At 45.1% G+C, this 25,000-nt stretch overlaps 4 protein-coding genes across 5 annotated transcripts in view; 1 reads left to right on the top strand and 3 right to left on the bottom strand.

Moving 5' to 3' along the window:
* The window catches only part of exosc3 (exosome component 3), a 3,157-nt gene extending 1,135 nt beyond the window's left edge, over window positions 1–2,022 (bottom strand). The window contains exons 1-3 of the mRNA XM_076288115.1: window positions 1,741–2,022; window positions 1,048–1,197; window positions 461–612 (exon numbers count right to left, since the gene is read on the bottom strand). Coding sequence (XP_076144230.1) covers window positions 461–612; window positions 1,048–1,197; window positions 1,741–1,956 — 518 coding nt within the window. The 5' untranslated portion in view covers window positions 1,957–2,022. The remainder of the gene's footprint in view (window positions 1–460; window positions 613–1,047; window positions 1,198–1,740) is intronic.
* A 443-nt stretch (window positions 2,023–2,465) lies between these two features.
* On the bottom strand, window positions 2,466–3,187 carry LOC143126099 (putative pancreatic secretory proteinase inhibitor). Its single transcript, XM_076288015.1, has 4 exons — window positions 3,139–3,187; window positions 3,005–3,036; window positions 2,776–2,888; window positions 2,466–2,511 (listed from the first exon to the last, which is right to left on the bottom strand). The coding sequence occupies exons 1-4, from the start codon at window positions 3,185–3,187 to the stop codon at window positions 2,466–2,468; spliced, it is 240 nt and encodes a 79-aa protein (XP_076144130.1).
* A 3,823-nt stretch (window positions 3,188–7,010) lies between these two features.
* On the top strand, window positions 7,011–20,811 carry nipsnap3a (nipsnap homolog 3A (C. elegans)). The gene is made up of 6 exons (XM_076288116.1): window positions 7,011–7,104; window positions 8,622–8,829; window positions 10,333–10,494; window positions 18,004–18,153; window positions 18,558–18,644; window positions 20,662–20,811. The coding sequence occupies exons 1-6, from the start codon at window positions 7,027–7,029 to the stop codon at window positions 20,736–20,738; spliced, it is 762 nt and encodes a 253-aa protein (XP_076144231.1). The 5' UTR covers window positions 7,011–7,026; the 3' UTR covers window positions 20,739–20,811.
* A 1,526-nt stretch (window positions 20,812–22,337) lies between these two features.
* abca1b (ATP-binding cassette, sub-family A (ABC1), member 1B) overlaps window positions 22,338–25,000 on the bottom strand; it is a 47,631-nt gene continuing 44,968 nt past the window's right edge. For both annotated transcript variants that reach the window (XM_076287142.1, XM_076287143.1), the window contains exons 44-47: window positions 24,775–24,909; window positions 24,559–24,662; window positions 23,893–24,229; window positions 22,338–23,621 (exon numbers count right to left, since the gene is read on the bottom strand). In XM_076287142.1, coding sequence (XP_076143257.1) covers window positions 23,457–23,621; window positions 23,893–24,229; window positions 24,559–24,662; window positions 24,775–24,909 — 741 coding nt within the window. In that variant the 3' untranslated portion in view covers window positions 22,338–23,456. The remainder of the gene's footprint in view (window positions 23,622–23,892; window positions 24,230–24,558; window positions 24,663–24,774; window positions 24,910–25,000) is intronic.

Below are 25,000 nucleotides of genomic sequence, written 5' to 3' on the forward strand. Positions count from 1 at the left end.
CTATGTGACTATCGCCCTCTAGCCAAGCTAAACTTCTTCCATGAGTTGAACTTCTGTTATTAAGCAGCTGTCCGCGGACTCCAACACAGGCCTGTGTCTGTGCGTGCACGTGTGTGTGTATGTGTGTGTGTGTGTATCAGGTGTGAATGTGTGTGTGTGTTGTATCTTGTGTGAATGCGTGTGTGTATGTATCTGTCTGTGCGTGCACGTGTGAATGTGTGTGTGCATGTATCTGTGTCTGTGTGTGCGTGTATCTTGTGTGAATGTTAGTGTGTATGTATCTGTGTGTGTGTGTGTGTGTGTGCATGTGTGTGTGTATCTTGTGTGAATGCGTGTGTGTATGTATCTGTGTCTGTGTGTGTGCACGTGTGTGTGTGTGTGTGTATCTTGTATGAATGTGTGTGTATGTATCTGTGTCTGTGTACGTGTGTGTGTGTGTATTGTGTGAATATGCACACACCTGCGCACGAGTCCTAGTGACACGCGGAAGAGGAAGCCTCCTTCTCCAAAGACGCCCATCCCGTTGGCTCGACCGCAGCTGTCGATACACACCAGCTCTGGCTCCATGTCCTTATTAGCGATGATAAACTGGGCAAACACCAAGTCCCCCACCTGCAAACACACATTTATACTCAAACGTCACAATACACATTTTAAATAAAAACACATGAGAAATACCATTACAACTACTACTTACAACAATGCATACATCACAGGAGCGATGACTGCAGACCAAGGTGAGGTGACCTGGTCTAGTTATGGCTGGAGTGTGCTTGAGCAAGGCATCTATCACCCAGCTGCTCCCTGACCTCTGCAGCTAAAATGGCTGCCCAATGTTCCAGGTGTTTGTGAGCGTCTGTGTGGTCCCAACTCCTAGTGTGTGTGTTGACTGCGGTGTGTGTGTTAATGGATGGGTAAAATGTCCCCATTTTTACCTCAAATTAATGAAGTTTTAGCATAATAAACTTCACCTAAACGAACAATCACTGTCCATGCGTATGTCTGACTCCGACTGTTGAGGATACCCGCTCCCCAAGGCTCATTTACCTGTACGTTGGGTCGGTTCCGCTTGGTGGCCCCTTCGAAGGCCAAGTAGGACAGGGAGGCAAGCTCGCTACCACCCACGTCCACCTTAAAGATGTCTCCGGATTTGGCTGTCACCACGCCAATGACCGTCTCCCCTTTCACCGGTACATACTGTGAGGAAGAGGACAGCGGTGTGAGCAACTGGGGACAACCTATATAGTTACGGTACATAGTAGTTAACCTACATAGTTATCCATGGCTATTTGAGCCTGAGTCCAATCCTAATGACGTAGGGTGGGTTTAGTATTTGACTTCTGCTCATGTGAAGTGAAGTCAAGCCTCTCATCTTGACTGACCCATCTTGACTGACAGCACCACTCGTGCTAATCATTCAGCCCCCCACCCCACTAGAGAGCACCAGAACTAACTCGCAGAACTCTGATGCCTCTAACGTACTGTCTAAACTAAGCCAGACCAAGCCATGCAACATTAGTCAATGTGCCATTTATGATGACATCCTAGAACAATATTTACTAGCAGAATTCTAGCGGTAAACTCAAATGTTACTTTATGTTTAGTTAGCTTGTGCTACAGCTAACAGCCTTTTACACAAAACCACCTGAGCTAACTAACAAGTTGTCCCTGTGACGAGATTTACCAAAAAATCCAAAAATGTTTTCAGTTTCTGCTGTCTACGGCACGTCAACAACTCACCCTTTTCTGCTGCGAGTCTATCCAAAACACATTTGGAGTTTTGTGTCGTAGGACGCCACATTTACACACGCGCACATCATCTCCGTCCCGTCGTAATCCCGGGCCACAGACCACTTTTTCGGGCTTCAAGTTGGTCTCCGGAGCAGGCGGTTCAAACGTAAAGACATCTCCAGGTAATAAAACCTCGCCAATTTTCTCTTTAAAACAGTTTATCATGGCGTATAGATTTCACTACAGTAGTAGTGGCCCCGATGACATGCGTGCTATCCACGTTTCAGGGGGAAATAATACACTGTAACACTCGTTTGGAAACAGCGTGATATCGGCCATTTAGCGCCATCTAGTGTATGATACAAGTACTGTAATTTCCCGCGGTCTGGATGTTTACATTCAGTGCAACAGGTGTGACAGATGTGCATTCACTGTGGGTAAAATAATCATCAATAAATGTAATTTGGTCTGAACTCAGAGCACAGAAGTGACTATAGGATTGTCTTTAAGGCTTTACTTAAATTGAAATGCAACCACTTTACGAGCAAAAAGACTCCACCACTGAATTCAATCAGTCTAACATTTTAATATTCAAAATAAATGTTTTACAAATCAATATGAATATAAAAGATGGTTGGAGAGATTAGCTATTAATGAGAGAATGTCAATAATGAAACAGATTTATGCTAATCCAACAGGTACACAGTACAGGTTCACGCGCGGATGCTCTCTCTTCAGCAGCGGCCCTCTTTCACGATCAGGATATCGGCGTTCGTCTCCCTGCGGGAAAACGCAAGAGCTCACTCAAAACTAAGGTCATATTTCCCCCACATGATGTAAGAAGAATTTACGTTGTTTGAAGACACGTGTATGAGCTCACCATTACCTGTGCATGAAGACATACCTCTCCAGGAGCCACATGCAAGATAACCAAGCAGCAGTAGCCTACATTGGGCCTAACCACCTGAGCCACTCATAGGCTACAAACCTAATAACACTCATGGACACACACACTCGCACACCACAGGGAGCGAGGACACTTACAATCTGTGCACACAGAGCGCGCACTCGTTAGGGTAGGTGGTTCCGTCGTTCCCACACACAGGCGAATAGTTGAGGGGACATGCTTGGGTCACGGTCATATCCCCACACGCGGGCTATACACGCACATACACACACACACACACAGCGAGAAAAAGAGAGAGAGAATCTTCGTCAGATAGGCCCAGAATGCAGACGACAATGACGAATAGAGAGGGCGCAAGCATCTCACCCTTCTGTAGAGTCGCGACTTGTCTTCCGCATCTGCAAATATACAAACTCATTTTACTTTATAAGTCTAGAAGGGACAGTTCAGTTTACTCAATACCTCGATGCATTTAGACTGTTTCTGACAGCAGGTCTTACCTGCGGAGTAGAGAACGGCCAGGCACAGAAGAACGAGGGCTGCACGCATTCTGCCTCTGAATGGGAGTAGGTGGCACAAGTGCACGGTGAACTCAGTCGGTGGGAGTTAGTTGTGTCCTCGAGGTCGTGCTTAATCTCCAGTCTGCCCTCCGTTGGCAGCGTTTAGGTGCTTATCTTTCCGGATTTCACGTGCGTGTGATGCGTCTGCCAGGCTCCGTTAGTGGCTTGGGCTCGCAGGGTTGTTGGCTGTGATATATCATCATGCGCGTGGAGATGTTTTGACGCAGGTCCCCTCCGTGCCCTCCCCACGCGCCGCTATTGTCTGGTCTTTATTAAGGGATAAACATTCCGGTGAACGAATACTGCTGAGCGCAAGCTAAAGCGCGTGAGCTGGATCACATAACTATAACAGTTCGGCACGTGGGAGGGGCGCGAGCAGGTGTGTTTGTGATCCTGTAATATTTGGATGACAAATTTAGAGAATGTTGTTCTCGTTTATTTACAGGCGTATTTACTGATCTGAGAGGCTTATTTGCTTTGTTATGTGTCCATTCCCATAAGAAAAGAAGATCCAGTGCTTAAAAAGCATTCACCCCCTATTTCCCCCTTTTGTTGCTTTTATAAATGGAATTATAGTCAATATAATTCAGTTTTTTTGACAAGAATAAAAAACAAAAACCTTCTTTAATGTCAAAGTGAAAACATGTTTCTACAAAAGTTATTGGTTAAAATTATGTAATGCAAAATAAACAACTGCATAAATATTCACCTCCTTCAAGTCAGTATTTAGTAGATGCACCATTGGCTGCAATAATACCACGGAGTCTGCGCCAATAGGTCTTAATTAGACTTGCATAGCTGAATACTGCAATTTTTTTCTCCAACTCTTTGCAAAACTGCTCAAGCTCTGTCAGGTTGCGTGGGGGTTGGGGATGAACAACCCTTTTCAAGTCCAGCGACAAATTCTCTACTAAGATTGAGGTCTTGGGGCACACAAGAACATTCACCTCATTGTCTTTAAACCATTTTTGTGTTGCTTTTACTGTATGCCTCGGGTCATTGTTCTGCTGGACTGTAAATCTCCCAAGTTGTAGATCTCTTGCAGACTGAATCAGATTGTCCTGCAGGACTTTCATATATTTTGCTGCATTCATTCTACCCTTTACCTTTATAATCCTTCCAGAGCCTGCCACTGAAAAGCATATCCACAGCATGATGCTGCCACCATATGCTTCACAATAGAGATGGTGTCTTTGTAGTGATGTGCTGTGTTTGGTAGCATAACATCTAGTCTGATGGCCAAAAAGCTCAATTTTGGTCTCATCAGACCAAATAATCTTCTTCCATTTGACCTTGACCTTCCACGTCTTTGAGAAAACTCTGCTCGAGATTTAATATGAGCTTTGCCACTCTCCCATAAAGCTTTGGCTGGTGAAGAACCCTGGGGAATTGTAGTGCACACTGAAGAAGGCACGCGCCGAAACGCGTCTGTGCAAATAAAAGTATATATGCATAGTGCAGCCTCTCTCCAGCTTTACGTATTCCAACTATCCAGGCCAGTACTCTTAAAGTTTAAAATTATACACATTGAGTGAAGCCTGCTCCTATCCTCACCTTCTTTATAATACTATACACATCCAATGCACACGTGTCTTTATAATACTATACACATCCACTGCACACGTCTTTATAATACTATACACACACTGCACACGTGTCTTTATAATACTATACACATCCACTGCACATGTCTTCATAATACTATACACATCCACTGCACGTGTCTTTATAATACTATACACATCCACTGCACATGTCTTCATAATACTATACACATCCACTGCACATGTCTTTATAATATTATACTATACACATCCACTGCACACGTGTCTTTATAATACTATACACATCCACTGCACATGTCTTCATAATACTATACACATCCACTGCACGTGTCTTTATAATACTATACACATCCACTGCACATGTCTTCATAATACTATACACATCCACTGCACGTGTCTTTATAATACTATACACATCCACTGCACATGTCTTTATAATATTATACTATACACATCCACTGCACATGTCTTTATAATACTATACACATCCACTGCATGTGTCTTCATAATACTATACACATCCACTGCACATGTCTTTATAATACTATACACATCCACTGCACATGTCTTTATAATATTATACTATACACATCCACTGCACGTGTCTTTATAATACTATACACATCCACTGCACACGTGTCTTTATAATACTATACACATCCACTGCACATGTCTTCATAATACTATACACATCCACTGCACGTGTCTTTATAATACTATACACATCCACTGCACATGTCTTCATAATACTATACACATCCACTGCACATGTGTCTTTATAATACTATACACATCCACTGCACATGTCTTCATAATACTATACACATCCACTGCACATGTGTCTTTATAATATTATAATATACACATCCACTGCACATGTCTTCATAATACTATACACATCCACTGCACACTGCACATGTTTTCATAATACTATACACATCCACTGCACATGTCTTTATAATACTATACACATCCACTGCATGTGTCTTTATAATACTGTGGGCACTGCTCTCCCATGCCCACACCCACGGCTGAATTGCCCTTGAGCAAGGCACCTAACCCCTCACTGCTCCCCGAGCACCACTGTAGCAGGCAGCTCACTGCTCCGGGTTAGTGTGTGCTTCAACTCACTGTGTGTTCACTGTGTACTCTCTGTGTTCACTATAATTCAGGGATGGGATAAATGCAGAGACCAATTTCCTATACGCAAGTATACTTGGCCTATAAACTTGATTTACATTTACATAAACACAAGCAAACAGGGATAACTAATAAAAGAAGGGCGTATAGTCAAGGAATAGTTTAAAAACATAAGCACTATAACAAAGGTATTGCTTATTGACATTGTCAAAGACAACTGGATGTGAATATCTTTTTATTATTATTTTCATTTTTTAGCCAAAACGTAGGATGCGTATAATCCTGCTGGATCCAGATCTGGCTCCCGGACCATGTCTTGTGACACCTCTGATCTAATAGATTATACTGTATTGAGAATTAGGCGGTTCATGATTTTCTTGTTGGTAAATTTAAGTCAACATGTGGAAGCATTTTTCACACTGCTGGATAATTTGTACCCAGATGCAGATTTGAGGTTTGATATTTATCCTACTTATTCGATCACCACTCTTCAGATTTTGAAAAAATGGCCAGTTTCCACCAATTGAAACACCCTGTTTGAAGTTGGTCTGGAGATATCTTTTGTGAAAAGTTGTAGAATTGTACAATAAAATCTCATGTCTTCTCTATCTCAAACTGTCAAACCAGTAATGAGGTCACACCTAGATCTCCTGAGCTGAGAGATCCATTTTTAGGAAACTACAACCCCTTGTGTATGACTCTAAGTGAGTCAGAGGTATTTGTGGGAAGTTCTTAATTAAACCTATATTAATATAACAAATAACATACAAATAACATAAATAATATAAAATATATATAAATAGGAATATACTAAATATGTAATTGCTCTTGACGAGATTAAACTCTAGAGAATGAGGTTTTGCTGCTCTTATAAGCACTGTGACATTCCATGAAGCCCAATCCGTCTCCGGTTTGTGACACAAAAATTCACAAAAAAAACGTCAATAGTGCTGAATAAACACTGGAACCTGCAATATGTGCGCAAACGGGACTGTTTGGGTTACTAACTGCAGGCTGTCCAGGCACTTCGGCTTCCGTACTTCGCGTTCGGACATTGGTACAGATAGATAAGTTTTGTTCGTGCAAGTTGCGCTGTCAGTGTAAGAACGTTGAAGTCGGAGCGATGTTGACAGCACGCAAAGTCCTGTGGAACGCGACGCGGCTCATGGAGAGCGTCGCCGCGCCGAAGAGCTTGCATGTGGTAAGCTTGTCCCATGGGCAAAACTCGCAAGTCGAACCGACCCGTTTGGGAGAGATAACATAGGAGTCTTTGTGACGGGCTACGTGAGAGACTACTACGTCTCTCATAGAAAACAGAAGTGTTGCTTTGAGTTGGTTGTGACATGTGGAATCTCAGTAATTTTAATTTCGGTGGAAAACACACTCGGGGTTGAGGGAACTTCGGTAAAGTTAGACAGAAATTGGCAGATTCGCAAGATTCGCGTTTTGCGGTTCAATAAATCATAGGAGAAACGTTTTCATTGCACAATAGAGAGCTCAATCTAATCGTAGTAAGGTAGACAACAAGCTACAACCCGGTTTTCATCCGAAAGAACCGTGTACATATGTGGATAAATAAAACGCATCCCTGTGAGCATTCTGCTTTCAGACAAGCGTCTAGGGTCCATCTACAAAGGGCAAAACCGAAAATGGATACAAAGATACATTTGAATAGCTTCACAGTTATTGAGTCTAGAGCTTCCAAAATCATAGCACACAGCTAATGATTCCCTAGCAACACACTACACCTATTACGGGGAAAACTGACTCACCCTATTTATAATATATTTTTACTGGGGGTAAAATTCAACAGCTTCACTCTCATTGAGCCTAGTGCTTCCAAAATCACAACACACATCTAGGGCCTCACTAGCAACATACTATACCAGCTAATTAGGGGGGAAATTACTTGCCCCATTTATAATATATTTTTAACGCGAAGGTCGTGGCTTTGAGTCTGGGTTTGTTATTGATCTCCAGTCATTCAAACCCTGACGGAGCTACTCCTGCTATGCAATAAGTAAAATCCATGAGCAAGACACAGATAAGAGGCTGTCGTTATTAAATAGGCTATGTCTTTCTGCACAGAAGCTACGTGGAGAATAACAGTGTAAGATAGTTTACCCTGACAATTGCCAGATGTGCCTGTGGTTATGCGCGTTCATCGCCAGGCCTGCTGTCCCGGGGGCGTGACTTTTGCCCCGGTGCAGAGGGTGAGTCCAGAGATCGTGCTCGTTGAGCTGGCCTTGTCTGATAATTAACGCGTGACCGCGATCTTTCCTCAGAGAGGAACATGGAGCCCACCAGTCCACTGCATGTAGCCTACTGTTAGATATATAGATATGAATATGTGATGTATGTTCTATATATCATCCCAGATCAGTTTTGGTTGGGCTGGAAGTGGAGTTTCGACCTCACGTGTGTAACAGTTACGGGTGATGTGGTTAGGGCTACTCAGAGTAACCTCATCATATACAAAACGAATAAATACAATGTGCACAACCCATGTTTGTTATTAAATTCATGTTACAAGGCAAAACTCCAGACCAGTCCACAGGCCACTGCTGTCTGAGGTGACCAGATGTTTGCAGTGTCACTTTTCTGAGCTAACACATCAGTCCAGTAGGGGGCGCAGTTTGCTCTATGTGTTTCTCCATATCGGATTCTATGTGTGAATATTTGGGGGTTAATGTGTGTGTGTGTGTGTGTGTGAGACAGTCACGGGCCTGCATCTCCACGGGTCCACAGCAGCAGCATGGAACGTTCTACGAGTTCCGCACGTACTGCATCTATCCGCACCAGAACGCGGCGTTCTTGCGCCTCACCAACGAGAAGATCCACCTGCGCACGGCGCACTCCGAGCTGCTGGGATACTGGAGCGTGGAGTACGGCGGCCTCAACCAGGTCTTCCACATCTGGAAGTATGGTAAGTGTGTGTGTGTGTGTGTTTGTGTGTGTGTGTGTCACATCTGTTTGTGTCTTTTTGAGTTATTTGTGTCTACTTGTGTTCATATTTGGTAGCCTAGGACACACACACAGGTTGGTAGTAAGAGGGCTGCAACAACTTGGAATGGGCAAAAAGAGGGCTAAACAGCTTGCAAAGTACTGTGCCATCTCTGCTATTATTGGCAGCCGCCACATATGGCGGAGACGTTGCTACTTATACCCTTAAGAACTGAGCATTGTGCTTATTGAGGGATATTGTGAGACCTGCTGTATGCCACTGGTCCATAAGTATGTGTATGTATTCTACTGCATCCTTAGGATTTGTGTTCTTGTGCAGGAATAAAGTCTAGAGACCAGCATTAAATATGGACAATATAAGAGACCAGCATTAAATATGGACAATATAAGAGACCAGCATTAAATATGGAAAAGAGAAACATGTAGACATATACAGTAATATAACACAGTAATATAAAACAGTAAGATAACACAGTAATATAAAACCAGAGACGGTTGATAAAGTTGTGTATATTAAGGATACACAACTTATCCTATAACCAAACCTATAGCAGTGCAAGGATACAGTAGTTTTGAAGTAATAGAGTAACAGCCTTTGGTCAAGTATTAAGTTAGGCCACAGTCCAGACTGGGAAATGGTTGTGCATGTGGGCTAATATAGCCAGTAAACAGTGTAGGCAGTGTAAGCAGTAACACAGTGGGCCAGTGGACAGTCAGAGGTCATGGGAGTGTAGAAGAGAGTGGAGAGGCAGACAGACTATGCAGAGAAGTCCATCGCTCCTCTTCCCTTTAGTGAAGCACTGAAGAGTTGTATGGTCCTGGGGACAAATGACTTCCTCAGTCTGTCAGTTTTAATTATAAATAAATGCTTAAAATGTGTGTGTGTGTGTGTGTGTGTGTGTGTGTGTGTGTGTGTGTGTGTGTGTGTGTGTGTGTGTGTGTGTGTGTGTGTGTGTGTGTGTGTGTGTGTGTGTGTGTGTGTGTGTGTGTGTGTGTGTGTGTGTGTGTGTGTGTATGTGAGCGTGCAGCCTAAACGGTGCAGTCTGACAAGAATGTGTTTTGTCTGGGGCACAGCCTTGGATGGGCCACTTCTCTGCTACACTATGGGTTTCTTGTATGTGAATGTGTATGTGTGTGTGGTGTGTGTGTGTGTGTGTGTGTGTGTGTATGTATATGTGTTTGTGTGTGTGTATATGTGTTTGTGTGTGTGTGTGTGTGTGTGCGTGCACATCTGTTTGTGTCTTTAATTTCACGTGATATGTCTGTCTGTCTATATGGGCATGATAAGTGTGTGTGTGTGTGTGTGTGTGTGTGTGTGTGTGTGTGTTCAGACAGCTATTCTCAGCAGGCAGGTGTGTGGCAGCCCTGGCGCAGGACCCCAGCTGGTTGGAGCAGTAAATCTCCAAGGCCATTTCCATGCTTAAAGTGTGTGTGTGTGTGTGTGTGTGTGTGTGTGTGTGTTCAGACAGCTATTCTCAGCGGGCAGGTGTGCGGGCAGCCCTGGCTCAGGACCCCAGCTGGTTGGAGCAGTACATCTCCAAGGCCATCCCCATGCTCTCCTCACAGGACAACGAGGTCACCTACCTGGTACCCTGGAGCAAAATCCAGCGGCCACCCAAAGAAGGAGGTAAGACACACACACACACGCACACACACACACGCACACACACACACGCACACACACGCACACACTCACACACAGACACACACACACACAGACACGCATTCACACACTCACACACACACATACAAGCACTCTCACACACACACGCATTCACACACTCAAACACACACACACAGAGACACACGCAGACACAAATTCATACACGCACACACACGCACACACGCATTCACACACACACACACATACACACATTCACACACACACACACACATACACACACACACGCACACACACACGCATTCACACACACACACACACATACACACATTCACACACACACACACACATACACACACACACGCACACATACGCACACGCACACATGCATTCACACACACACGCACAAAACGCCCACTCACACACACACACACACACACACATACATACACACATACACACAGACTCAGAAACACATGCATTCACACACACACACACACACACACACACACACACACACACACACACACACACACACACACACACACACACACACACACAATAAACACACACATGCACATTGTTGCAGTACATACCCAGACACACTGTCTGTGCCCAGCAGTATTTGGCACACGTTGCCCTGGCGTGTTGGGGGTGTGTTTGTGCCGTGGTGAAATGGAGCGATGGCATCCCAAAAGCCTATGAATGGGGGAGATTAGGACTAATCTCACACACACATACACACACACACACACAAAGATACAGACACACACACACAAACACGCACACACACAAACACGCACTTGATTATTTTTATTTGGAATGACCGATACTGATTTAAACAACGTGTGTTAAGGATAGAGGTAGCACCGCCTTCTCCAAACATGCAGACTGCCTATAATTGCTGACAGTCCAGTGTTTTGGCTAACTGCTTACAGGTCTTTTTACTCAGTCCAGTGTTTTGGCTAACTGCGTACAGGTCTTTTTACTCAGTCCAGTGTTTTGGCTAACTGCGTACAGGTCTTTTTACTCAGTCCAGTGTTTTGGCTAACTGCGTACAGGTCTTTTTACTCAGTCCAGTGTTTTGGCTAACTGCGTACAGGTCTTTTTACTCAGTCCAGTGTTTTGGCTAACTGCGTACAGGTCTTTTTACTCAGTCCAGTGTTTTGGCTAACTGCGTACAGGTCTTTTTACTCAGTCCAGTAATTTGCAAAGCCTTTGAAACAGCGTCTGGGAACATGTCTTAAACTAGTGGTTCTCAGAGTGGGGTCTGCAAGCCATGGCAAAGGTGTGTGTGTGTGTGTGTGTGTGTGTGTGTGTGTGTGTGTGTGTGTGTGTGTGTGTGTGTGAGAGAGGGAGAGAGCCATGGCAAAGGGGTGTGTATGTGTGTGTGTGAGAGAGAGAGAGAGAGCCATGGCATAGGGGTCCGCAGAATAATTTGCTTTAAATGTTGAGATTTATCATTTTAAAAATTGATATCTACAGATGACGCCCATTTTCACCTATAAAACAAGCAAATTGTGTCTATTTGCTCCCCACATTAACACTTCACTTGAAAAATTTACAAAGAACCATTCCTACTGCTGCTTAGCGTGGCTTATTTGTCAGTTAGCTAGCTGATGAATCTGTAGAAATGTTTGAGTCAGTCCATGTTGACAAGTGATGCAAAATCCAAAATTGACAAAAGACCAAGTTACACACCTGCCAGAACACACAGGATAGTGGACCTGGCCACAACTTCAGGGAATACAAATGGCCTAATTGGGTTATGAGGGCGTCCTCAGAAAATGTTCTCCCCCTTTTTGGAACCAAAAATGAATGAATTGAGAACCCCTCTCTTAGATTACCGCACACACAGATACAAACTTCACTACTGCACACACAGATACAGACTTCACTACTGTACAAACACACAGACCGCACACACACACAGACTTCACCACTGCACACACACACAGACTGCACACACACACAGATACAGACTTCACTACTGCACACACAGACTTCACTACCGCACACACACACACAGACCGCACACACACACACAGACCGCACACACACACAGATACAGACTTCACTACTGCACACACACACAGACTTCACTACCGCACACACACACACAGACCGCACACACACACAGATACAGAATTCACTACTGCACACACAGACTTCACTACCGCACACACACACAGATACAGACTTCACTACTGCGCACACACACAGACTTCACTACTGCACACACACACACAGACTTCACTACCGTACACAAAGATACAGACTTCACTACCGCACACACAGAAAGACTTCACTACCGCACACACACACACATACTTCACTACCGCACACAGACACACAGACCGCACACACACACAGATACAGAATTCACTACTGCACACACAGACTTCACTACCGCACACACACACAGATACAGACTTCACTACTGCACACACAGACAGACTTCACTACCGCACACACACACACAAACTTCACTACCGCACACACAGATAGACTTCACTACCGCACACACACACACACACAGACTTCACTACCGCGCACAGACACAGACCGCACACACACACAGATACAGACTTCACTACTGCACACACAGACAGACTTCACTACCGCACACACACACACAAACTTCACTACCGCACACACAGATAGACTTCACTACCGCACACACACACACACAGACTTCACTACCGCACACAGACACAGACCGCACACACACACAGATACAGACTTCACTACTGCGCACACACACACACAGACTTCACTACTGCACACACACACACAGACTTCACTACCGCACACACATATACAGACTTCACTACCGCACACACAGATAGACTTCACTACCGCACACACACACACATACTTCACTACCGCACACAGACACAGACCGCACACACACAGACTTCACTACCGCACACACAGATAGACTTCACTACCGCACACACACACAGACAGACTTCACTACCGCACACAGACACAGACCGCACACACACACAGATACAGACTTCATTACTGCACACACACAGACTTTACTACCGCACACACACACAGATACAGACTTCACTACTGCACACACACAGACTTCACTACCGCACACACACACACAGACTTCACTACCGCACACACACACAGATACAGACTTCACTACTGCACACACACAGACTTCACTACCGCACACACACACACACAAAGACTTCACTAGCGAATGATACAGACTTCACTACCGCACACACATATAGACTTCACTACCGCCAGTGGTGGACGAAGTACACAAATCCTGTACTTGAGTGAAAGTAGAGATACACATGGTCAAATGTTACTCCAGGAAAAGTAAAAGTCCTCCTTTTACATTTCCACTTGAGTGGAAGTACAAAAGTACTTTCCTTCAAATGTACTTAAGTATTGAAAGTAAAAGTCCTGAAATGTATTATGACTAATACAGTTGAATACTATTGTTGAAATGATTCGGCACAGACATAGGCATTCATTGAGCCTTTCTCCTCCTCCTTTCTCCTAATCATTGTTGTATGTCGAAAGAACTAAAAACAAACTAATGCGATATCTTATCTTAGATACTTCAAAGTAACCACATTTTCCTTTGTTGAATGCTTTACACTTTCGGACCAAATCAAGATGTTCCCTTTTGTGTTTGATAGTGTCAGATTGTCTATCATTGTCTATCATTCTACCGCCCTCCAGGCCAACTAGGCGACTTTATGGACGAACTTGACACTCTGCTTTCCTCCATCCCTGAGCATGACTGTCCGCTTCTCGTCCTCAGCGATATGAACATCCACTTAGACGCCCCAGGCTCAGCAGACTTTTTGGCCCTGATCCACTCTTTTGACCTCAAACTGGTTCAAAGCCCACCTACTCACAAAGCTGACAAAGAGCTTGACTTGATCCTCACTCGGAACTGCAGCACAGACACCCTCATGGTGACGCCTCTCCATCTTTCTGACCACTTCTTCATCCAGTTCAACGTCACAGTGTTTCCGCTAGATTGTTTTTAAACAGTGGCGGCAGCGCAGCGCACCTCCCCCCCCAAGAAAAAAAAGGTTAGTATAAAAAACTGGTCGGGTGTCACTCGCGGGATGTTTTTTTAATTCTAGTTGCTAATCACACAATTTAGCCTAACGTGATTTGAGAGGGACCGGATTCAGGCCCATCATCTTCTGTCTGACTCACGTCAGGTTAACGCTTGAACATACCGGTAGTTCACGTTGACAATGGAGAAAAGCTTAGCTTACTTTGTTTATGACAGAAATTAAGTTTTGTGCCAACACGTTGTAAAAACACAACCCACAACACTGCCTTTATTTGGTGCAAATCTCCTTTACTTTATAGTCCGCGATTCACATTAGGTCTACTAGGCCATCACCGCGAGTGCATACAAAATGTTTTGCAATTTACCTTCGTTATTACCAGCAGTCGTTGTTTTTTTACTGTGTCGATTCGCGATTGAGTGCGCATCTAATGTAACAGCGGTGTCTTCGCGGAGACATCCTCTCTCCAGTTTCATTTTTGCTGTTGTTGCGAGCGAGCTTAGGCCTATAGACTACGATATGGGAAATGCTTTATACGATCAGCTTCAGAAATGAATGGGTTTTCCTTGGCCTGTGCTACACCTTTCCACCAAGTTGTGCGAAAATGGTAGTTTTTGCGATGTTGACAAACATGCGTAGCACATGGAAGCTCTTGATAGCGCATGCCACTAACGTCTATAAAAACAATATATTTATGGAATAAAACTAGACAGGTACCTCGTATTAGCATTGCTGTTTATTCATAAACTGTAATTTTCAGCAGCCAGCGGAGGGCATTTAGCCTACTATGCTTCCGGACAATATTTTGCGTCTTCCCTTAATTCTGAAGCAGTGGCACCGCTAAATGAAGAGGAAACACTGAGAAGAAAGTTAATGCTTTAAATAGGTTACAATAAATAATATGTGAACTGAAACTGGACGGGCCATAATAACCTCTGAGTAGTTTAGGCTAATTATTGTTAAATTGCAATGTGAGCGGCAGCCAACAGGGGAAGATATGTTGCAGGATTATTTAAAAAGCAAATGTGCGTCTGCCCTGATTCTGATACCGTGGCGGTATTAATTAAACCGTGGGGGGCCGCCATGCTGAAATAAACGTAGAGGAAACACTGCGTCAGCCTGACGGAACAGCCTCTGGCTCCTCAGCCGATGGTCACGTTCCGCCGCAACATCCGGAACCTGTCTCCAACCCACTTTTCCTCTGTGGTTGCCTCCGGTCTACCTCCACTCAACACCTTCTCCTCTCTGGAGGTTAATGAGGCCACAGACTCGCTCTGCTCCACACTGAGCTCGTGTCTAGACGAGCTGTGCCCTCTTACCACAAGGCCAGCTCGATCCAAACACTCTCATCTATGGCTAAATGACTAAATGATACCCTCCGATTGCAGCGCACCAAACTCAGAGCCGCGAAGAGGAAATGGCACAAATCCAAACTAACTGATGACCTCAAAAACTACCAGACACTCCTAACCTCCTCAGCCAGCATCACTGCTGCTAAGACGGCTTTCTACAATGACAAAATCAACAGCGCTACAGACACTCGAAAACTTTTCTCAACCTTCAAATCGCTACTCAACCCTCAGCTGCCTCCTCCTTCATCCAGCCTTGCCTCATTTTTTACAAACAAAGTGGCGGCAATCAGCAGTCAAACATGCCCACACAACGCATCAGACTCAGATACCGCACTCCTACAACCTCTAGGGGCTGCTGGAACATCTTTTTCAGCATTCGCGCCTCTCTCCAAGAGTGAAGTATCGACCATCGCTCCAGCTATCACACATGTGATCAATGACTCGCTAACCTCCTGCACATTTCCAACAGTGTTCAAAATGGCCCGGGTAACACTGTTACTTAAGAAAACTTCTCTCAACCCTGCTCAAGTCGAGAACTACAGCCCTGTCTCACTCATGCCTTTCCTATCCAAAGGCATTGAACGAGCAGTCTCCAAACAGGTCTCTGACTTCCTTTCACAGAACAACCTTCTGGATCCAAGCCAGTCTGGGTTCAAAAGCGGCCACTCTAACGAAACGGCTCTGCTGTCTGTAACAGAAGCCTTAAAAGAAGTCAGGACGACCGCTCAGTCATCAGTACTCTTTCTGCTTGACTTATCGGCTGCCTTTGACACGGTTAATCACCGCATCCTTCTCTCTATACTCTCTAACATGGGAATCTCTGGTTCTGCTCTCTCCTGGTTTGAATCCTACCTCACAGGACGCTCGTTTAACGTATCATGGCTTGGTCAGCTATCTGCACCTCACCATCTCACCACAGGGGTCCCCCAGGGCTCAGTGCTTGGCCCCCTTCTCTTTGCTATCTACACCACCTCCTTGGGAGAGATTATCCGTTCGCATGGCTTCTCATACCACTGCTATGCAGACGACACACAGCTCTATCTGTCCTTTCCACCTGATGACCCCTTGGTTTCAGCACGGATCTCGGATTGCCTCTCAGACATAGCTACATGGATGAAGGCACACCACCTCCAGCTGAACCTCTCAAAGACTGAACTGCTGGTTCTCCCAGCTAAACCTACCATACACCACGACATCAACATCAAATTTGACTCCCTGTCTGTTTCACCTACCAGGACTGCAAGAAATCTAGGAGTTGTTCTCGACAACCAAATAACCTTCTCAGATCATGTTGCCTCAGTCGCCCGGTAATGCCGTTTCGCACTCTACAACATACGGAAAATCAGGACTTACTTGACTCAAGATGCTACCCAACTTCTGGTTCAGGCAATAGTCATCTCACGACATGACCCACAGACTTCACTACCGCACACACAGATACACACACACACACAGATAGACTTCACTACCGCACACACAGATACACACACACACAGACTTCACTACCGCACACACAGATACACACACACACACAGACTTTACTACATTACTACATTACTCGTGCTGTTTAGGTAACTGCTGTCTGGAAAAGACGTGCAAACAGTAACAGTCTGATTTCATGTCACCTGCTAGTCAAGTCAAGTCAAGTCAAGTTTATTTATATAGCGCATTTCATACACAGAGGTCATTTAATGTGCTTTACATAAACAAAACAAAACAATAATAACAAATAAAAGCATAGAAGGGCAATATAGTCAAAGAATAGTAAAAAATAAAATACAAAACACACAAGGTAAAATCATTTTAAAATAGAGAATTATTAAAAAGACAAAATAATAAAAGACACAAGGTAGAATAATTTTCAAGACAGATTCAGAAATTATAACTCAGTGCAGTTAGCAGAAAGCATCTGAGAACAGTTTGGTCTTAAGTCTAGATTTAAAACTGGCTACAGTTGGGGCCTTTTTAATTCTTTTAGTTCCCCTGTTAGTTCCTCGGTCTTCCTCACCTTCTCCCAACAACACTCACAGTCTAGGCTTGTATGTCTGTGTGTGTGTGTGTGTGTGTGTGTGTGTGTGTGTGTGTGTGTGTGTGTGTGACAGGTGTGTTTGAGCTGACTTCGTTCCAGATGCGTCCAGGCGGCCCATCGGTGTGGGGTGCGGCGTTCCAAGCTGCGGTCAGCGCTCACGCGGCCGTCGGCTACGCCTGGCCCGTAGGGGTCTTTCACAACGAGTTCGGACCTCTGAACCGCGGTGAGCTCTGATCTCCCTCTCTTTGGCTCTGTGTGTGTGTGTGTGTCTGTGTGTATGTGTGTGTTTGTGTACAGTCATGCAGCCATTGGCTATGGCTGGCCTGATCTTCCCTGTGTGTGTATGTGTGTGTGTGTGTGTGTGTGTGTGTGTGTGTGTGTGTGTGTGTGTGTGTGTGTGTGAGTGTGTGTGAGTGTGAATGCGTGTGTGCGTGTGTCTCTGTGGGTGAGTGTATGTGTGTGTGAGTGTATGAATGTGCGCGCGCGCGTGTGTGTGTGTGTGTGTGTGTGTGTGTATGAGTGTCTATATATACTCTATATGTATCTTTCTTCATATTGTCTGTGGTCTATTTAAATACAGTTTGCCATTGTCCACTCACCTTACATACTGTGTGTGTGTGTGTGCAGTGCATGTTCTTTGGTGGTATGAAGGGGCAGATCAGCGTGCAGCTGACAGACACAAAGCTCATGGGGACCCTCGAGTGGTGGCCGCAGGTAACACACATACACACACACACACACACACACACACACATACACATACACATGTACACACACACACACACATACGTGTGCACACTCACACACATACACATGCGTACACTCACACACATAGACATGTGCACGCTCACACACACACACACAAACACACAAACACATGCGCACATTCACACCAGTGTTGTGCGGTCCGTCCGAAATTAAGCGGTCACCCACGGATAACCGCGTTCACCCTCAGTTCAAATTAATTAAATATGTATATTTAAAAAAGTACTTAAAGTATTATGAGAAGGCTAACATCAATATTTAACTCATAATTGCTTTTCAAAGATATCATTGGTTGCAGCATACTTGCCACATAGTCAAGTCCAGTCAAGTCAGTTTTATTTGTGTAGCGCATTTCACATGCACAGAGCGCTGCTTGCCACGTAGGCAAGTGTGACCTATCTACCTCTGTGATATGGAGACGCGAGAAGTTCAAATAATAAAGACACCCCTCCAGGAAAAGCCATATTATGGGAAATATTTGGAGAGGTTCTTAAAGAAGATGACAGTAGTGCAAGTTCTATGCACTTCTTGCAAAGCTAGAAGTATGACAGCCACAAAACAGGCACGACCAACATGAGTCATGCTAAAAGCCCTCCAAGCCAAACCGAGAAAGTGCCATTCCCAGACCTCAAGCAAGCAATAGATTGCGTTATATTATACACTAACCTGGAACAGCTTTTTTAAACTAGGCACAAAACCTAATGACAAGTCGCTCAGTAAAATAATGCTGATACTTTACCACCTGCCCACATTAAGCTTTTAGCCTCCAGCCGTGAGCATTTGATAAGGGATGTCATGGGTAAAGGGTGCATGCAGGAATCTAATGTTACACAGACTACACACAGCCATATCTATGTATAGGTCATGCCATGGTAGGTTCGCGCATTGGTAGCCTATGCGTATAAAAGTTACCTTAGTTTGTTGTGTCTGTGACTTTAAACAGTGCTTTAAGTTTAGTAAAGCTTTGTGCTTCATTCAGCATTATAAACCAGTTCTTATGCTAATGTTTTGAACAGCAATATATTGTATCTCTTTTGCCTACCTTTCTGCCTCCACCATTTCTGTTTTCGAAATTATGTCCATGGCCTTGAAGTCTTATCTTAGTGTTTAGCTAATCCTTAGCTGGTTGCGCTGGTTGTGCATGCTAGCGCTCTTATTCTCATTATGTCATGCCTAGCTGTGTGTAGTTCTACTGCACAACATTTCGCAAATAAATTAGTTTGTTCTACAGAAATGGCCTACTGTCACACTGCATGGTAGACTATAACCAAGCATTTTGTAAATAAGCGGGTTGGATCGCAGGTCAGTATAATTTTGTTTTAATTAAAGGTGCTCTAAGCGATGTCATACGTTTTATAGGCTAAAACATTTTTTGTCACTTACAGCAAACATCACCTCACCATCCGCTAACTGCCTGTGTCCTAAATACACTGTAAAAAAAAGCAATCTTTGTGGACAGCCCAGGCTCCAAAAACAGCCACAAAACAACTTGGGCAAACCTTGCCCATAAAAACATAACAAACTGTTCCAGCAAATCACCGACGAGATGCGCGTTTAGGAGCGTTTCAATTGCACGAGAGGGAGGAGGAGTAAGTAGCGAGCTAACGTTCTGTTTTGTTTGAACGTCAACAGAAGTGACGTTACCCAGCATTGCTTAGAGTGCCTTTAATATTCGCGTTCTGAGTTGTGGTTTGGTTGATTAAAATATCGGGCGAGCTTGGGTCGCTTGTGACCAGACCCGTGCACCACTGATTCACACACACACACACCTGCGCACGCTCACACACATGCGCACGCCCACACACACAAACACATACACATGCCCATACTCACACACATAAATGAACAGTGACTGTATACACTATCCATATGTCTAACATCTAACAAGTGTTTGTGTGTGCATGTATATGCCTGCATGTGCGTGTGTGTGTGTGTGTGTGTGTGTGTGTGTGTGTTCTCTTTGCAGTGAGGGAGAGTGTGTCTTATCTGGCGTCCCAGCAGAATAAGCTCATGTTCCCCACACCTTTTTCCCCCATGAAGTGAGGTCACCCCCCAACGCCCCGCATCCCCAAACCCACTGTCCCCTTATCCCACTACCCCTTTACTACCCCTTACCCTGCCCCACTACCCCACTGCCCCCTTATCCCACTACCCCCCCTACCCCTTACTACCCCCCTACTGCCTTACCCTGCCCCACTACCCCACTACTCCCCTACCCCTTATTAACCCACCTGCCCCTACCCCTGTACCCCACTACCCCCTGCCTCTCTATCCCCCCTGCCCCACTACCCCCCTACCCTGCCCCTCACCCCCCAGAGGCTGAAGTGTCCAGACCCGTCCAGATATGAAGAACAATCATTATTCACTAGCGATGTGATTAACCGTCATCTGATGCCTTTAAGGGAACACTTTAACAGTGTCTTTAACCCTTTATATCACCCTAAGATGATGTTATGACTGAGATAGGGGTCGTGTGGAGGAGGTTATGAGTGCATGAATATATATGAATAATAAGGGACTAATGCAGAAAACATTGAGCTTGATTAAGCATGATTGATTAATTCATTAGTGAATTAATTAGTTATTGAGCATGGTTAAGAAGAGGATCAGTGCTTTCTGTTGTTGGAATCAAACTTGAATTCACTCCTGGGACCAGTGTGACGCGTTACTTCAGTTTTTAAGACGACACCTTCCTGTTAACTGCAGATACTGGAACACACAAACACACACACACACACACACACACACACACACACACTCACTTATGTAGTATGTTACGTCATTTTGTACTATGCTGTGAATATTAATACACACACACACACACACACACACACTTACCATTACACATATATGCGTAGCAGGGGTGGCAAGTGTTGAGTGAGTGGTGGCTTCCATCAGACCACAAGTTCTCCTTCTGTGCTCATCTATGTATGATACGCTGCTTGTGCTGACTCACCCTCACCTGCTCTCATTTAAGATCATAGTAACCTGACAACATGTTTGTTTTACCTGCTTCACTCCCCTGTAATAAAACTGAAGATATGACAAACTGAGTTATTGATGAAATCATAACACACACACACACATGTGCACCTGTATATGAAATTAAGTTTCTTAAACAACTAGAATGTTTTAATCAAAAGCTGTTGCAGTTGTGTGAGTGAGGTGCTCAGGTGTTCTGAACAAACAGGTATTACTCCATACTTTACACACACACACACACACACACACACAGGGCTGCAGGCATTACTGTGTACTGGATACACTCCATACTCTACACACACACACACAGGGCTGCAGACATTACTGTGTACTGGATACACTCCATACTCTACACACACACACAGGGCTGCAGGCATTACTGTGTACTGGATACACTCCATACTCTACACACACACACACACACAGGGCTGCAGGCATTACTGTGTACTGGATACACCATACTCTACACACACACACAGGGCTGCAGGCATTACTGTGTACTGGATACACTCCATACTCTACACACACACACAGGGCTACAAACATTGCTTTAAGAAGTTTCTCCTTCTGTCCCCTAAAACTGGATACACACCATACTATACACACACACACACACAGACACATCCATATAAGAAATAGCACACCCAGAGACAATTGTACAGATTTGTGGTAGTTTTATTGTTGAGGTTAGTGAGTAACATCGCCCCCCAATGGCAGCCTAGTGCATACAGTCCTCTTAACACAGCCAGCCAAGAACAGACACAGTGCTGTCATGAGCACACCAGCGCCACCAGGAGTCACTCTCAGGGGCGGCTCATACCAACCCAGGTCACTCAGGGGGCGTCTCATACGAGCCCAGGTCACTCAGTGCTCCTCTCCCTCCCTTCCTTTAGGTATCTGGACATGGCACTGGACTGAACTCTGTTTAGTGTCTTGTCGCTATGAATACTGACATTTTTGGACTCTAGAAGTTATGCCTACATAGATTCTAGAAGTAGTTAGTTGTAGAAACTGAAATGGTTGGACTCTAGAAGTCTTAGTTGTTTTGGATACTGATACATTTGGATTCTATCATGACATTGTTGCCATGGATACTGCCTATACTGTTGAATCAGCTGAGGTATTCAGGTGCTGTGATTGTGCAGCTTGACTTAGCAAAGCAAAAGTCCCCTAGCAAATCTCTTAATAAACATTTATTACAAAAGAGCAATCGCTTCAATCACACACCAAGGCCCTACCACAATCGCTCTGATTGGTCAACACAATACATAATGCCCAATTGGACTTCAATTCTAAAATTGTAAAAGTGGTTCATAGATTCTGTTTCTATTTACAGCATAAATAAAGGCACATGTTAAACGCAGAGATCAAACACTAAAGTGTCTCTGAGACGGAGATGATTCTTCATGTGTGTGTGTGCTTTAGAGAACTGAGTCACACATACAACTGGGGACTATGACTGGGCCCCAGATACACTCACACACACACACACACACACACACACACACACACACACACACACATACACATAGACAATGACATCAATCATGGCAATTGTTCAAGTGAAACACACACTCATTGGTGTGTGTGTGTGTTGGAGATTGCAGTTGCATTGACTTGCATTGAGCTCCTCTGTCTCCACGGCCCCCCCTGCAGGCGGTACCTCCCACGGCAGAATTACAGGTCAGAGGTCGTCGCCACAGCAACAGGGAGACGCAAGGAGGAGGATGAAGGTGTCCTTGCGAGCACGCCTAGTCCTGGTTGCCAGGCGACGAGGCGTCACACAAAGCTGTCCTTGACCTCCTTTGGTGGTGATTTGGGGGAGTGGCCGTGGGCGGAGTTTAGGAGGGACATGCCCACCAGCGTGTCTTTGAGACGCACTGATAGGTCCTTGGCGTGTTCCAATGGGTCATCACTCTGGTCCTTAGCAAAGTTCACAAACACCTGAGGGAGAGACAGACTGTTAATACCCCAAACACACACACACACACACACTCTGATACACACATACACACACTCTAACACACACACTGTAGTCTGTGAGATAGACACATTCACACACACACACACACACACACACACACACACACACACACACACACACACACACACACACACACACACTCTGATACACACATACACACACTCTAACACACACACTGTAGTCTGTGAGATAGACACATTCACTCCCACACACACACACACACACACTCACCTGGTCTAGTGTGGTCTGTGAGACAGAGTAGTCCTCTATGCAGAGGCGCTGCTTGTGCTTGGCCAGCGTGCTGAAGATCCAGGCCAGGGAGCTGAGGGCCGAGGGCAGCTGGTACTGCAGCAGGTTCCTGTGCTTCTCCTTCAGCAGTGACCCGGGGAACTCGGCCTGGATGAACGCCATCACCGGGCTCAGGTCCGGCTCGGGACCGCCCACGCGCAGGACGATGGTGTAGCCGTCACCAAAGCGGTTCTTCAGGTGCTGCACGCTGCCCAGGCAACGGAACCGGCCGTTGACCATGATGGCCATGCGTGTACACAAGGCCTCACACTCCTCCATACTGCAGAGAGAGAGAGAGAGGGAGAGAGAGAGGAGAGAGAGAAGGAGAGAGGAGAAAGAGAGAGAGGGGGAGAGAGTAGTGATCATACGGTTTTTGGTTTGTTTCTTGTGGTGTTTAAATGTGTGTGTACTCATACTGTAGGTCACTATGTGTGTGTTTGATTATACCTGTATGTGTGTGTGTGTGTGTGTGTACCTGTGTATGTGTGTGTTTGTATATGTGTGTGTGTGTGTGTGTTTGTATATGCATGTGTGTGTATGTGTGATTATACCTGTGTGTTTGTATGTATGTGTGTGTTTGTATATGTGTGTGTGTGTGTGCGTGCATACCTGTGTGAGGTGAGCACCACTGATCGTCCCTCCTTGATGATGCTGTGGATACAGTCCCAGAGGGCTCTGCGGGCTTTAGGGTCCATCCCAGTGGTCGGCTCATCCTGCAGAACAGCAGAGTGGACTCAGTCACACACACTCGGACAGAGGTGGCAGCTGTGTGTGTGTGTGTGTGTGTGTGTGTGTGTGTGTGTGTGTGTGTGTGTGTGTACTCACCAGGAACACGACAGGAGGGCCTCCAATCAGGGCGATGGCAGTAGAGAGCTTCCTCATGTTGCCTCCACTGTAACTGCCTGCGGCTTTGTCCACGTACTTCACCAGACCCAGCTTACGGATGCCCCACTCTGCCACCTACACACACACACACACACACACACACACACACACAGAGTTGTTAAATATACATATATTTCATTCATCCCCCTACATACACACATACACA

This window comes from Alosa pseudoharengus, unplaced genomic scaffold, assembly GCF_046254945.1.
Source record: "Alosa pseudoharengus isolate Yale_2024_CS ecotype anadromous, Long Island Sound unplaced genomic scaffold, YU_APseudo_1.1 YU_APseudo_1.1_scf_16, whole genome shotgun sequence".
NCBI lineage: Eukaryota > Metazoa > Chordata > Actinopteri > Clupeiformes > Clupeidae > Alosa > Alosa pseudoharengus.

Bases quoted from the DNA above. Each gene is read 5' to 3' on its own strand.
- nipsnap3a (XM_076288116.1), top strand. From the start codon at position 7,027: ATGTTGACAGCACGCAAAGTCCTGTGGAACGCGACGCGGCTCATGGAG. The intron at 7,105-8,621 runs GTAAGCTTGTCC...TGTGTGAGACAG, and splicing joins CGCCGAAGAGCTTGCATGTG to TCACGGGCCTGCATCTCCAC. The intron at 18,645-20,661 runs GTAACACACATA...TTCTCTTTGCAG, and splicing joins CCCTCGAGTGGTGGCCGCAG to TGAGGGAGAGTGTGTCTTAT.
- LOC143126099 (XM_076288015.1), bottom strand. From the start codon at position 3,187: ATGCGTGCAGCCCTCGTTCTTCTGTGCCTGGCCGTTCTCTACTCCGCA. The intron at 2,889-3,004 runs GTGAGATGCTTG...GTGCGTGTATAG, and splicing joins AGTCGCGACTCTACAGAAGG to CCCGCGTGTGGGGATATGAC. The intron at 2,512-2,775 runs GTAAGTGTCCTC...GTTTTCCCGCAG, and splicing joins GCGCTCTGTGTGCACAGATT to GGAGACGAACGCCGATATCC.